The sequence below is a fragment of the Salminus brasiliensis genome, chromosome 1, assembly GCF_030463535.1.
Source record: "Salminus brasiliensis chromosome 1, fSalBra1.hap2, whole genome shotgun sequence".
Taxonomy (NCBI): Eukaryota; Metazoa; Chordata; class Actinopteri; order Characiformes; family Bryconidae; genus Salminus; species Salminus brasiliensis.
This window is the reverse complement of record NC_132878.1, coordinates 64,792,468-64,806,194: the sequence shown is the minus strand read 5'-3', so window position 1 is coordinate 64,806,194 and position 13,727 is coordinate 64,792,468. Positions and strand designations below refer to the sequence as shown.

The 13,727-nt window shown below is 40.0% G+C and overlaps 1 protein-coding gene across 1 annotated transcript in view; it reads right to left on the bottom strand.

The window, feature by feature from the left end:
• The window catches only part of clvs2 (clavesin 2), a 31,873-nt gene extending 18,897 nt beyond the window's left edge, over positions 1-12,976 (bottom strand). Inside the window, exons 1-2 of the mRNA XM_072686466.1 lie at positions 11,762-12,976; positions 8,991-9,165 (exon numbers count right to left, since the gene is read on the bottom strand). Of these exons, the coding sequence (XP_072542567.1) occupies positions 8,991-9,165; positions 11,762-12,150 (564 nt within the window). The 5' untranslated portion in view covers positions 12,151-12,976. The remainder of the gene's footprint in view (positions 1-8,990; positions 9,166-11,761) is intronic.
• Positions 12,977-13,727: the final 751 nt, after the last annotated feature.

Genomic DNA, 13,727 nt, shown 5'->3' with positions numbered 1-13,727 from the left:
ACCCAACTTAATTGTTAGTTTGCAATTGGAATGACAAACAAATAAACTGCATGTCATAAAAACTGTGTCTGAACAGTGTCTGAATATGATCTAAATAGAGGAGCTGTTATCACTACCCCGATAATGCATATTTTACTCTATTCTAATGCAGCCAGAAACAGAGAGAAGTGGAAAACTCAGGTCCATAAGGGTAAACAGTAATGTTTATTTACACCAATTGTATATAGTGTTGTGCCATTTACTCTAAGTGTATGTAGGATTGTATCATTATGGAGCAACAAGTTACTGCAGATGGCATATACACCCAGTTTAAACCTCTACCAACAGTTTCATCTTAGTAACAGCATGCATTTTGTATTGTTTCATTATACATTTTAAACCATATTCAGCAATATAAGCCAATGATGTCCAGCAATAGCCCAGCAATACAATGAGTACAGTGTCAAAATGTCAGTTAAACAAAAGAAAAGTATAAAACATACAAATGTAATTTTGTGTGGTGAATACTGGTCCTAACACAGCTAAGTTCACTTTAGCCTCCAGTTTTATCCGTTTGCTCAGCCAGATTCCTGCACCACATTTCATATATGTGAAACTCTGAGGCTGTATTGAGCTATAGGCGCATGTTTTACTAGGTGAATCTAGTGCAAACAGCCAAGGCTGGGTGGATAATGCTATTTTCATTTAGTGCAAACAGACAGAGCGTCTAGTAACAAATCCTTCCCTGGACCCCCCCCCCCCCCCTCCAGCCTCTGTGACTCTTCTGCTGCTGGTGTGACCTAACTAGAGCTGCCCAGGAAGAACAAAATCGGAAACAAAATTGGAAGGGGATTTTAACTTTCCAGACATGAATTCTCCATCTTTAAGAAAAACAGCTTCATAGACACAGATATTTTAATGTACTGTTATGCCACAGTAATTTTTTATGTGAACTATTTTACTATTTTATTTTATCTAGTATTTTTTTTATTGAAGCACCTTGAAAACCTATGTATACCAATGTATACATACCAATGTATACCAATGTATATTGGTATATTGGTGTTTAATTAAGCCTGTTTTTTATTGTTTGATCTAAAAATAATATTACTCAATTATTCATCTAAATAATTATCTGATTATTTGATTCATGTAATTAACAGTGACCGCTCTAATTAACACTGATCGAAAAGCATGTAAAATACAAGGTTTTATTACAACAGCAATGATATGAGGAAATGCTGAGTCTAATTTGCCACAAATGAGTAAGTGAAAAATGTGATGCATAATTAGCAGGCCTGTAGCAGATATACCATTTGAACTGATGTCCATCTTAGTGCATGTGCACGAAAAGACAAGATGTGCAGTCTTAATTAACTATGGAGGCCGGATGAGATGCACTAGATGGTAACAGGCTCTGTCAGTCCTGTCTTATTCTCTTTCGAAAAAACACACTCTCCAAACCTCAAGCATCAATCTAGAGTGCAAGGACCTGACATGAAAACACACAGACATACGCATGCATGCACACACACACACACACACACACACACACACATACACGAAAGCAGAGCCATGGGGACTGAGTGACACGGGTGTGTTTTCTTTCTGTGAGCACAGCCCATCTGGAGGGTGCATAGCATGGCGGTCGGACAGGTTGCCAGGGAAACTCGGCATGGGGTGGGATGGGGAGGATTGGTCCACTGTGATTGGCTGCCAAGCGTGGGTTATTTCTCAAGACTAAGAGAGACAAAAGGCAAGTCCAAGACACAGAGGGAAACAACAGAGGGCTGTAATAACAAAGAAAGGCTCCAGGAGAGCCAGGCTCACTCTTTCTTTCCTCCAGTAGTCTGGAGAGTACATTGCCTTATTGCTTTTTGCCAAGAACAGCCATTTTCTAAGGCTGCATCAAGTGTTTTGTAAGGGCCACCATTTGCAGTGAAATGTCTAATCTAGCTGTTGTTCCTCAAAGCACAATCTGAAAGGAACAACTGCCAATTAAGCCATTTTGTAAGTCATATGTTTACACCAATACTGTGTTTTGTCTGTGTGCACTTTTACTCAGCTATTATCCTGAATGGATGTCTGTGGAAACTCTTAGGCATCTTAGTAATTAAACACTGTCAGACATTCCCATCAATACTTTGCTTATTTATTTCCATCTCTCCTCTCAATGCGTTCTCTCCATACATTCGCTAGAAATAATAATAATTATTTCATTAGCATAATGAATGCTTGTCTATGAGAACGGCACCCAACAGAAGAAGAGAAACAGACACTTTCAGCTTGAAGAAGGTTACTAGCTGTAGCATGTATGACACATTGAACATTTCAAACCTTCATTCATTGGCCTGACAATCCAAAGACATATAATCTCATATACAAAGTCTTCAGTTTGCTTACATACCCTACTTCCTTACTACAGTCAAGCTGCCATTGAGGTAAATTTAGACTTCAAAAAGGACAGAGAGCCCTGGCAAACTGCTCTGTTGTGGTTGGTGAACAACAGATCACGTGGTGGGCTTAGGCGTGGGTGTGCTGGTGGAGGGACCCCGTCAGTGAAAGCACATTTCAGCTACAGGATGAGTCACCATAATCATTCTATCACCCTTTTAAATAAAAAAAGACAAACAAGCCCACACCTATCATTCAGTATTGCGACGCCAAGGAAAGAGCTTTTAAAAAGCACTGAAAAGGGAAGAAGCTCAGTGAGAAATTCTAAATGTAAATAAAAGGAAATTATCTTGCAGTTAATGCCAGTGATGACAAATGCTGGATGTAATTTTATATAAAATATGTATTTAATAATAATTATTACTTAGTCAATAAATTCAAATATCTTTTGCAATTTTATATATTTTTGACAAATTTTTCACAAAGAAAAAAAAAATCTTTACAATTTTGTGATGTTTCTGACATCAAAACTTAAATATGAATGTCAGAATTGTAAACAAGAGTACTAACCCTCAACATCCGAGAGTTAAGTGGAAGAAGCATTGCTTTAAACAAGTAGAGGTAAAGTAATCCTTGTGCTTACCGCTTTCCTTGGGGGACCTGACTTCATGCTGACTGCTTTGTAACACTAAAGTAGCTGATTGTACATGGTTCTCTGTATTATCCGCTAAAATCTACACACTACTCTTTTATGCCTTATGGAAGCCAGTGGGAGGTCATTTGTGTCCATGTCTGGCTTTAGCAGGTGCTGATTCTTAAACTGTGTCAGTTATCCACACATGAGGGCAAATAATATAAGCACCTAATTCTGCACATGGAATTCTGCACAAAGATTCTGACCACACTACTTAAAGGGACACTCTAGCATTTTTAGCCTAATCTCTACCTGCTGTATCTGGAGCATACCGTCATTTAGCATGGCAGATAATGTGGCAAAAAGATAACATTAGAATACCTGAAGACATTTTCACAGTACATCACATGTATTTTAGTTTTTATAAAATAATATTCCTACTGACAAGTCTGGACTGATAACGTGCACCAGCACAACAGTCATGTTACATTTATGACAAGCTATGAGATGCTATTATTTACATTTTACATTTATATTTAAGGCATTTAGCAGACGCTCTTATCCAGAGCGCCTTACAAAAGTGCTTCACTGTTTACTCAAGAATAACCTCAGCTAGTTTAAATAGGCTAAAAATTTAAAGATACCTCTAAGCTTAGACACTACTGAACTTAAGTCAATATGGAGACCATAATACTCTACACTTTGCCCAAGAACTCTTGGAAGAGGTCTTCAGTCTGCGTTTGAACATGTCTGTCGATTTGGCGACAGACTTGAAGTAAGAAATACATAAATTAAGTCGTGAGGGTAGAATTTAGTATGTTTTAATGTTAACGTTTCCTTCTGCCAGATTATACCTCCTTAACAAGCAACTTGTTGCTGCGTCACTAAAGTGATTTCCATTGACTGCACAGGTCCTTCTCCAGTTCCACAGACTAATCAAACTCTGCTTCCTCACTTACAGTTTTCTTCTTTAGCTATTTTTATTGTGTATTCTTGTCTTAATTATTTTAGTTTCGTTTTAGTTCATTCTAGTGTTCTTTGCTCAAGGAATTTATGGACAGTAGTGTTTGTGGAGCTCTCTTGGTTAAAACTCACTGCTGTATTATGAGACATATAGTCCTAAGGTCCTAAAGATGAAGCGATATTGCATCACATTCACATTCAGGTATAAATAGAGCTGGGCAATATGACAATATTTTATCATATCGTGATACATTTTGTTGTCATGGTACACTATTACACTACTACACGCTTTTATAAGTGTATTGTGAATATCGCCAGTGCTTAAAGAGTACTGATTAACTGCACGTTGCAGTGTAATCATTTACATTTACATTTAATCATGTAGTATTACTTATTTGAATAGAGTGCAGCAAATTTTGAGGAAAAATCCAGGTACTTAGTATGGAAGAGTATTTGGATAGCAGTTTTGTCTACATGATGAAATATTGTGATAAATATCGCATCACAAAAAATGTTGTGATAAAAAATATTTCCATATTGCGCAGCTCTGGGTATAAGTTCTGATAAGCCGAGCTAGCATGATTGCTTGTAGTTAGTGATTTCCTCAGGGCAATAGCATTAGCTTACGGTTAGCTAGTTAAAACATGTTTACCACATTTGATTGAGGTTAGCACATAAAGATTATGATTAATACATTCACATTAACATACCCATGGACTCACAGCATAGACCAAAATCTGTTATAAAACTACAGGATTCTTACAGCACATTCAGACTATTGCTGCAGTTTACTACAGGATACTACACAAGTAAATGTTATATATGCACTAAAATACTCAGTACTAAAATACATACAGTTTATTATAAAAGAACTAATACAGATCTCATACAGCATTTGTTTGAATGCATTTCAGAGATATTTTTGAGGCACTTTTGAATTAAAAATGGATTCAGTGGACACCTCCAGTTATGAAGAAGCGTGATGAGATACTCAGAAAGGCACATTGTGACATAATTTCTCACAATCATCATCGTTTTACCCACACATACTGTATGCTAGGGATAGTTGAAGATTAGGCTGCATAAAGCTGGTGTATTTCTGTGGAAATCCGGCATGTCTGGAGTGAAAAGGGCCATAATGACGCAGGCCTTGGAAAGGCGTTGTTCAGATTTAATCAAATCAAGGGTCCTCAAACCAAAAAATGGAGGAGAGTGTTTTCATGTGCTGTAGAAGCCTCACAAGACCTCATGGTTGTGGAAGCAGAGTGGAATCTTACTCCAGGCACTAAATGACACGTTTAATGACTCGTTCTACATGCTGACACATGAAGAGCCCCTCAATGTCATTTCAGACAGCACTGCAGGGCTCAGGTCGGCAGTGTTACACGGTGGTATTCAAGTGTTAAAGTTTAAATGCTGACCTCTGAATGGTGTGAACCCCTCAGTGAGACTCCAGAATATGATTATTTGCATGCTAAAAATCATTCTACAGGACGCTTGCCAGGAATTAATCACAAACGCTGACCTCCATGAACTCGTGTATGCTGGCGGACATTAACGATGTTAACTGTTGAACATTCAGTTTAACTAATTAGTTGTGACTGTCTTTTCCATGCACCGCCATTGTTTTCCTTTCAAACGACTACAAAAGCACAGCCCCCCTCACTCCGCGAATGGCACATTCTGGAGGCGAGATGCTAATGGCTGCGATCAATTATTCACCAGCTAATCTGTCTGAAGAGCCACTGGAATGTGGAATGGGCTCATCATGGGCTTGCATTAATATTCAGTCAACAGGCCTCACTCAAAGCTGCCTGCGTGGCACATCAGAGCTGAACCGCCTCCTGAGCCATGCCTTACATGGACTGGACAGCCATTATTTACATCACACCCCTGCTGCTGACCACAAAATAGTGCGCTTAGTTAAAATGTGTCTAATGCAGGCAATACAAGCGTATCATTTTTGGAACATTTACAATGGGTTATAACCCGATGTAACAGTATCCAGTAAAGAATGCATAAAAACGACTGAATGTTGTTATTGGTTTTATTGAAATATGCCACTTCTTGAAAATAAGTGTACTGAAAAATAATGTTTCCAATAATATTTCATTACCGAGCAACTAACTCCTATGTGTAATACGTTATTCAGTGTAATTTTTAAAAATAAGTTGAAATCAACATCTCTGATAGGGTTGGGTGGTATACTGGTATTTTAAATATATTACCCTGCAGAAGCTTCAAATATATACAACAATTTAGGCAGGGCAGATGCATCCAGTTATGAAAGAATCAGAAAAATAACATAATTACTTACACAAATGTCACCATCATACGGATGCTTTGGCTGATACTTCAGATTCATCTTTGATGTATTTATTAGTCCAGACGAGCAGAATATTGATGCACTGCACTACAATAACTGCATTTTACTTACTCACTTTACTGCATTTGAACCCCTATAGGTTTGTGGACATCCCTTCTAATAAATGCATTCAGCTACTTTAGGTTGCACCCATTGCTGACATATATGTGCAGATGTGCACACACAGCTTGTTTAGTCCCTGTAGAGAAGTACTGCCAATAGAATAAATGAACCTATTGGCACCATGTCTAATGCAGGGTGTGGGCCAGAGGGGTATTAAGTCCCCCAGCATTGAGCTGTGAAGCAGTGGAACTGTGTTCTCTGGAGTGATGGAGCTCCATACCATACTTAAGTTGGGGTGATGACCATGTAACATCCTGACCATACTAATTCTCTTGTCGCTCAATGCAATCAAATTCCCACACCAGAATCTAGTAGAAATCCTCTCCGGAACAGACTCTTTTTTCTTTTTTTTTAATAATGAACAATGAATGAGCAGGTGTCCCAATACTTTTGTCCATATAGTGTATATGGGCTCACAATACTTGTTTTAGTGCATAATCAATAAGTTATGACTGATGTAATGTCTATACTAGTATAAACATCATGTTGAAATATAGTAAGTGATGTGGCACTGGTTTCCTTTTTAGTGATGTACTGCAATATGCAAAGGTTTGGACATCCCTGGTCAAATAACTTGTATTGTTGATTTTCTAAGTGAAAGTAAGATAAACAATTTCTACAAAGATAATGAACTAAATATCTATTTTTTCTGTACATTTTACACACAATTTCTATTTATTGTCTGAATGATTTTTCTGTCCATCATTTTAAATTAAGCAAACAAACAGTAATTGTGTATTTGAATGTATGTTTTCTGTAGAGGATGTGAATTTACAGCAATATATGTAATTCTATGTATGTAACTAAGACAGATTTGGTGGTATTATCTATTTTCATCCTAAAAAATGTTTATGTTCAAAGCGAGTTTCTATAGTGCAAGGCAGATTTAGGACATTACCACAAATTCAGTGTACAAAACAGACTACTTCTCACCCAGGTCCATGTCAAATATTAATTTCCCTCCCTTATTACATAGCAGCAAGGCTGGTCTACTGTGATTATATGATTATAAATTCAATGTATATGGGTACATATATCATGCTGCTTCCAGCCATACAACAGTGTATTTAGAGGAAAATACTAAACATGAGGGCTACAAATTTTGAGCAGAGAACTAGAATTGATATGATATTGCTATCTATTGAAACTGCAATAGGAACTTGCATTATATTACAAAACAGTGTTGAAACAGCTAACATCATGCTTAAATGGTTAAATGGATATATGATAAGGCTAATACCAAAATATTTCGGTCAGATTAAGTGTCTCATTTCATTGATCAAAACATCCACAGAAACACTTACCTGGAAGTGTGACTGTTCAAGATGCTCACAGCGCGCAGTAAAAATACTGAGATTGTATAGACGGTTTATTTGCATGTTGCAAACAGCCAATATCACAATCACGATTAACAAACAACACAGGCCTACAAAGCAGGCTACACAGCAAAGGTCTGGATCATGTCAAAGCTGACCTAAGTACTGCAGAAGTCTTGCGTGCATCCTATTGTTCTGACACTTTGAGAATTCCTGCACAGTAATAATGCTGACGGTGACAGGTGTAAGCTGTTAGTATACTGTAAGACCAAATGGAGGAAACAGAAATGCTGCACAGCTGAGAGTGATGACAGGCGAAATACACCTTCTAAACTGCTATGCAGGTGACGTTTAAAGCCTCAGAGCATAAGGTCAACTCCTGTTCATGTCGCTTTCACAGAGAATAGGTAATACTCGAGCACCTGCTCGAGCCTCCACAGGCAGAAGAGATGTTAAATTGCTGCTCAGTTCATAGGTTGATTACGATTATGCAGTTCAAATGGGCTAAGGTTGATTAAAGATCAGAGGAGCCGTATAACAGACATGGGCCTAAAGAAATTAAATTACTGTACATGCTGTATAGCTTTAATCGTTGGACGCCACAGTGAAGGGTAGGGGAAGAACTACAGTCACATTGCTAAATGTGAGTTAGCAAATTTTGAATTCTTGAAGGGCCTATCATCTCTAGCAAGGCTGAATTTCCCTGTCTTTTCCTCTTCATATATGGAAACGGAGCTGCAAAAACAGCTTGTTTTGAATTCAGTGTTTTTGTGATGTCACAGGCACCAACGTTTACATATTTGCCTATTCAACCCACTGCAGTTAAGCCCTGCCCATTCAAGCTGAAGTTATACGAAGTCTTTAAAGCAACTTCAGAAGTAGGCTAGCCAATCTGAACACGTGGTATTTACATACTGCATCAGTCGTAAAGAATAGTCTCTATATTTCTGAGGGATAACGAGAGGCTGGAAAATGATAGTGAGAGTTAATTTGGTGTAATTTCATTTTTAATTTTGAGTGTACTTTGATATAAAATCACACATGGTATGTTATGTTATCCTGTCCGTTAAAAATCCTACCTTCTTTACTTTAAAGGTGTCCATTACAAACATCCCTAGTTTAAAAGGCAGTTACAGCAATAAGGCAATAATAACATGCTGCTTGCATGACTCATCTAACAGCGCTGATGATATAAGTAAGCTAAGCGTAATGTTACCTGCAAGCCCTCAATGGCCAATCTCAGCATACTTGGAGTCAGTTTGGAAGCTTGCTTAAACGTGAAGTTACTCCAGTCGATGATCAACACGAAGCCATTGACTTGTAGCTCAGGGTCTTCGATCATCGCCTCCAGCGACAACAAAATAGCTCGCAGTATATCCACAAACGTGTACCTAACAACAAACAAGAGGTGTTAGATTAAAATAGTACACCATCATTTCTGCAGGACAAAAGATAAGAAGATTGATCTTAACAGTTCTTGGTTTTCCTGTACAGTTTTAGGAAAATCTGTCAGACAGTACAGAACCTTTATATTATCTGGAAGTTCTTTAAACTATTGCTTTTTCTTCATTTACAAAGATTCTTTTAAAGAGAGTCTTTTAATGAATTATCCATTCAATGGTTCTTTATTAAAAGTATTAAAAGTGATTATTTTACTGCCTAAAAAAGGTTCGAGAGAAACCATTTGAATGTTTAAATGTATATGATTCTTTAAAGAACCACCAAAACAGGTTCCACTAATGTTACAAATCAATGGACCACATTGCTTTTCTGTTTAAGATTTTTAAGTTTTAATATTTCCTGATTTTATTTTCCACTGTGTTCCTTCACTAACATTGACCACCACCTTACCTAAGATTGCAATTGTCCATCTTCTTAAAACACTGAGATAAATCACCAAACTGTGACAGGCCTCGGCACAGGCAGGGTATATTTCCTCTGGCAGCGAATAAAAATGTGAAGTAATTTTTTTAGAGGTGCTCAAATTAATCAAGTTAATGGAGGCCCATCTTGACCCTTGTTGGTGTTTGTCACACATTTTGTGAGAAGATGCAAGAGGCTCCGCCGCCCTAAGAGGCCATGGTGTGACTGGCTCAGATTCAAAGCCCCTTCAGAATGGGCCGAGGCATTGTGTGCACTTCTCAGTCTAATGAGCTGAGATTCATTAGATTCCACTCTGCCGATTAGCTATAAATGCCCACCACTCATGCAAGTAAACACAACAGTGTACTTGTGTTAATGAACTCACACAAAGTTAAATGTAACCAAATTTGAAAAGAGGGTTGCTTTTAACAGACCTCTACGCACTGCATTTAAACACGGCAGTGATTGTGGTATTACCCTTTTCTACTCTAGCTTGTGCAGCTTGTGTTTAAATTGTTCCTATAGTGCAAGATGTTTTAATGCAACTAATGCAGGCCCAGGTCCCAAAAGCACCTCAGTGTTAAAAGCAGTATGCTCTGTGTGATGCTCACTCGACTATTTAAGAATCATCTTGGTGTCAAGACACTTTCAGGAAACCCAGCTGTAATTTGTAAAACTGGCAAAGTGTCACTAATGAAGTGACCGATAGCAGGGTTTTTAAATCCCATGCTCCAGATGAGTCCACAGTTTATTAGTCAGTCGTCATTTTTATTCTGAGCTCGGGTTGCAGAGGTTTGTTAGGAACAGGGACAGAATGCAAGCTTTGCCTTGTTGGGGACAATCCCTGAGTATTGAATTAGGAGTCCTGGAGTAACATTCAACACACCTCTTGATTATGTGCTTGTGATGTGTTAAAACCCAGAACAGAATAAAAAATATCTCATTTAGGAGTCCTTAAGTAGTAGACTGAGAAACACTGTTAACCACAGTGCATGTTTCAGGGGTGTCAGGAACTGGAAAAGTACTATTGACTACCTGTCGTAAGTGTGAAATGGGACTGGAACAGAGTACTAGATCGGGAAATGTTGTTAAACACTCTTACTACTTTCTAGAAACCAGAACAGAACACACTTTTGGCCTTGTTGTGTGTTCATGAGTACCAGATTGTGAAATATCCAACAGACCACTGTTTTAGAACCCAAAACAATACAAAAAAAGTTTTGGATTAAGCAATACTATTTGCTTACCTGACTCTGGTGTGTTAAGAACCAGAAAAGGACACATACTTTGCCTGGTTAGGGGCTAGGTGAGTACTAGACTGGGAAACATTGATGATAATTGTCCCTTGAAGTACCTGCCTTGTGTGTTAAGAACTGGAACAGAACACACATTTGGCCTTATAGGGAGGTTACTTAATACTTGTTTGGGAAATGTTGTTAAACACTATATTTTTACTTGCTTCACATGTGTTAGAAACCAGAACAGAACACAAATCTGTCCTTGTTCTAGGGCTAGTGTTGAGAAATGTTAAACAGACCTTCATTATCTGCCTCAGGTGTGTTTAGGACCTAAGCAGAATATTTAGCTCCGCTGCTGGGGTCTTTAAGTATTGGATTAAGGAACACCATAAAATACCCTTTGCTTATCAGCCTCAGGTGTGTTAATAACCAGAATATAACACACTCTTGGCCTGGTTGGGGGCTACCTAAGTGCTGCATTGGAAAAATTGATAAATACCCTTAGTCTATAAATACCAAATTGTTCTTGTTGGGGTGTTTTTTTTTGTTGTTGTTGTTCTTGAGTACTAGATTAAACCGACCTTATTAGCTGCCAAAGTTGGCCTTGGTGCAGGATCCCTAAGTAAAATGTTGTTAAATACCCCTTGATTACTTGCTACAGGTGTGGGATTGGAGCCTAAACTGTCCCAAAAATGAAGATTAATGTTCCCATTATTGAAAATGAGCGAATGTGGTTATTAACAGTCAGTGAACCTAAGCTGAATAATGTAAAGTACAGTAAACCCACCCCTGACCTACAAAACCAAGCATGCTGAACTAGGCCTCATGGCTGAGTGGTGCTGAAGGACAGCGCCGCTGCACGCAATTAGTGAAAAGTCAATATTACCTGCTTTGGTCCCAGTTGGCTGCGAAGAGGACGAGTATTTTCCTCCCGTGTCTGTCCAGGTTGGAGAGCACGCCGGGAAAGCCGTCCTTTAGGGCCTGCTTGATGCCCGGGTCTGTGGCCTTGAGGTTCTTGAACATGTCCAGGTTCTGCTGTCTGTACTCGAAGTACTGGGCCAGGAGGCGAAACGCCTCGAAATGGTTAAACTTCCTGGCCCTGAGGAAGCGCAGGATGAAGGCATCGTCTGTCCTGAGAAAGCCAATGTCCGGACGAGTGATGATCATGTCCCTCACCTCCTGGATGTCCTGATGTAAAGTGTCCGGGTTCTCCTTTAGCTCCACCTTGGCTTTCTCCAGGGTTTCTGGAGACAGGCCTGCCTGCAAATGAGTCATTGTGTCCTCTCCTCCACCTTACGTGTGTTTGTGTGAGTGAGGGAGAGGGAGACAGAGATAGGGAGAGAGATGGAGATGGAGAGAGAGAGAGAGAGAGAGAGAGGTGGACCTACAGCAGAGAAGACACGCTGATGCTTCCCGATGCACCACTTTCTGAGGCTATAATATGATGCTCTCTGGGATTCAGTCCAAATAAAAGCAGACTTCAGGGGCCGTCCTGAGTCGAACTAGCGCCCACCGAGCTGGCTCAGGTTTACTCACCCTTCTGGCTCGTGTTCACCTGTAATGCAGAACCGCTTCCTTGCCAGAATCGCCTACATTCATCTGGTCGTTTCAATCGATGCTAAAATCGCCTCTCCAGTGCTCTAAAGTCCTGCCTGCACGGGAGCGATCCAACCGGAATGCATTAGAGGAATCTGGAGGAAGGTTTCTGTACCCTTAACACCACCACAGCCGTTCGTTCATCCTTCCCCAAAGACCCCCCACAAGATGCTAAGATCTAAATACGACCACCAGCCATAAAATGCTCCATCAGTCTACACTCTCCTAGCGTGAAGCAGCCAGGCAATGCGGCACCCTGCAGCAACTCTTCTCATAAGTCTCCATTTAGCGTGCATTTCAGATGCTGGCGAGGCAGGAACAGACTGAGGGGGCAAAAAAAAAAAAAAAAAAAAAAAAAAAAAATCAAAAATCAAAATATTAAAGTCAACTATTCATCACGAACAAGCATCGATCGATAATCCCAATCATCCCCCAGCAGCAGATGTCCATCCTGTATCTTTGGGAGACACTGTAAGGTTTCGGGTGCAGTGCTAAACCACTCACGGCGCCGTTTGCCTCTGCGTTAGTTATTTCTTTTCACGCCCGTTTTCCACAAAACCCCGCCCCCCTGCGCTTGGATTGGCTCTAGTGTCAAAACCTCTGCGCTAGGATTGGCTTGTGATGTCCCCGCGTCTGATTGGCGAAAATCATCCTCTCTCCTGTGCTAGGATTGGCTGGTAGCATTTCGGTTTCTTTGCTGGGATTAGATAACAGTACATCCCGCCCCGCGCCCTGATAGGCTAGGGGCTCTTGGTGCTGTGCTCTGATTGGCTAGTGTCTAGCTTCCTGCACTAGTACTGGGTAATAAGTAATGCTAGTGCGTTGGGACTGGCTGGTAGTTCACACTCCCAGCTTGTGACCATGAACTACTAGCCAGTACTAGTCCGGTAGGCGGGACCTGCCGCAATACGGGTGGGGTAAAACATCCTGGCTCCTGGTGCTGTGGCGGATGGTTTACGTCAGTGCTGCTGCTGCTGCTGCCGCTTTGTTGCTGGTGAAAGTGACTTAAACCCGGAGATCCAGTCAGACACACGGAGGAAGAGGAGGAGGAGGAGAAAGCGCCCCCCAGCGGTGCGTTTCATCCTACCACCTGCTCTGACAGGCCTTGTACACCAGTTCCAGTTTGCTCGCGCTGTTGCTGATGCTTTGAACAGTCATGCACAAGGATGATCTATCTATCTATCAGTCCTGATAGATTCATCACCATCAGCCTAAACTAAACTTTTTGAGGTTCACTTAATTCATTAATAAAAAAA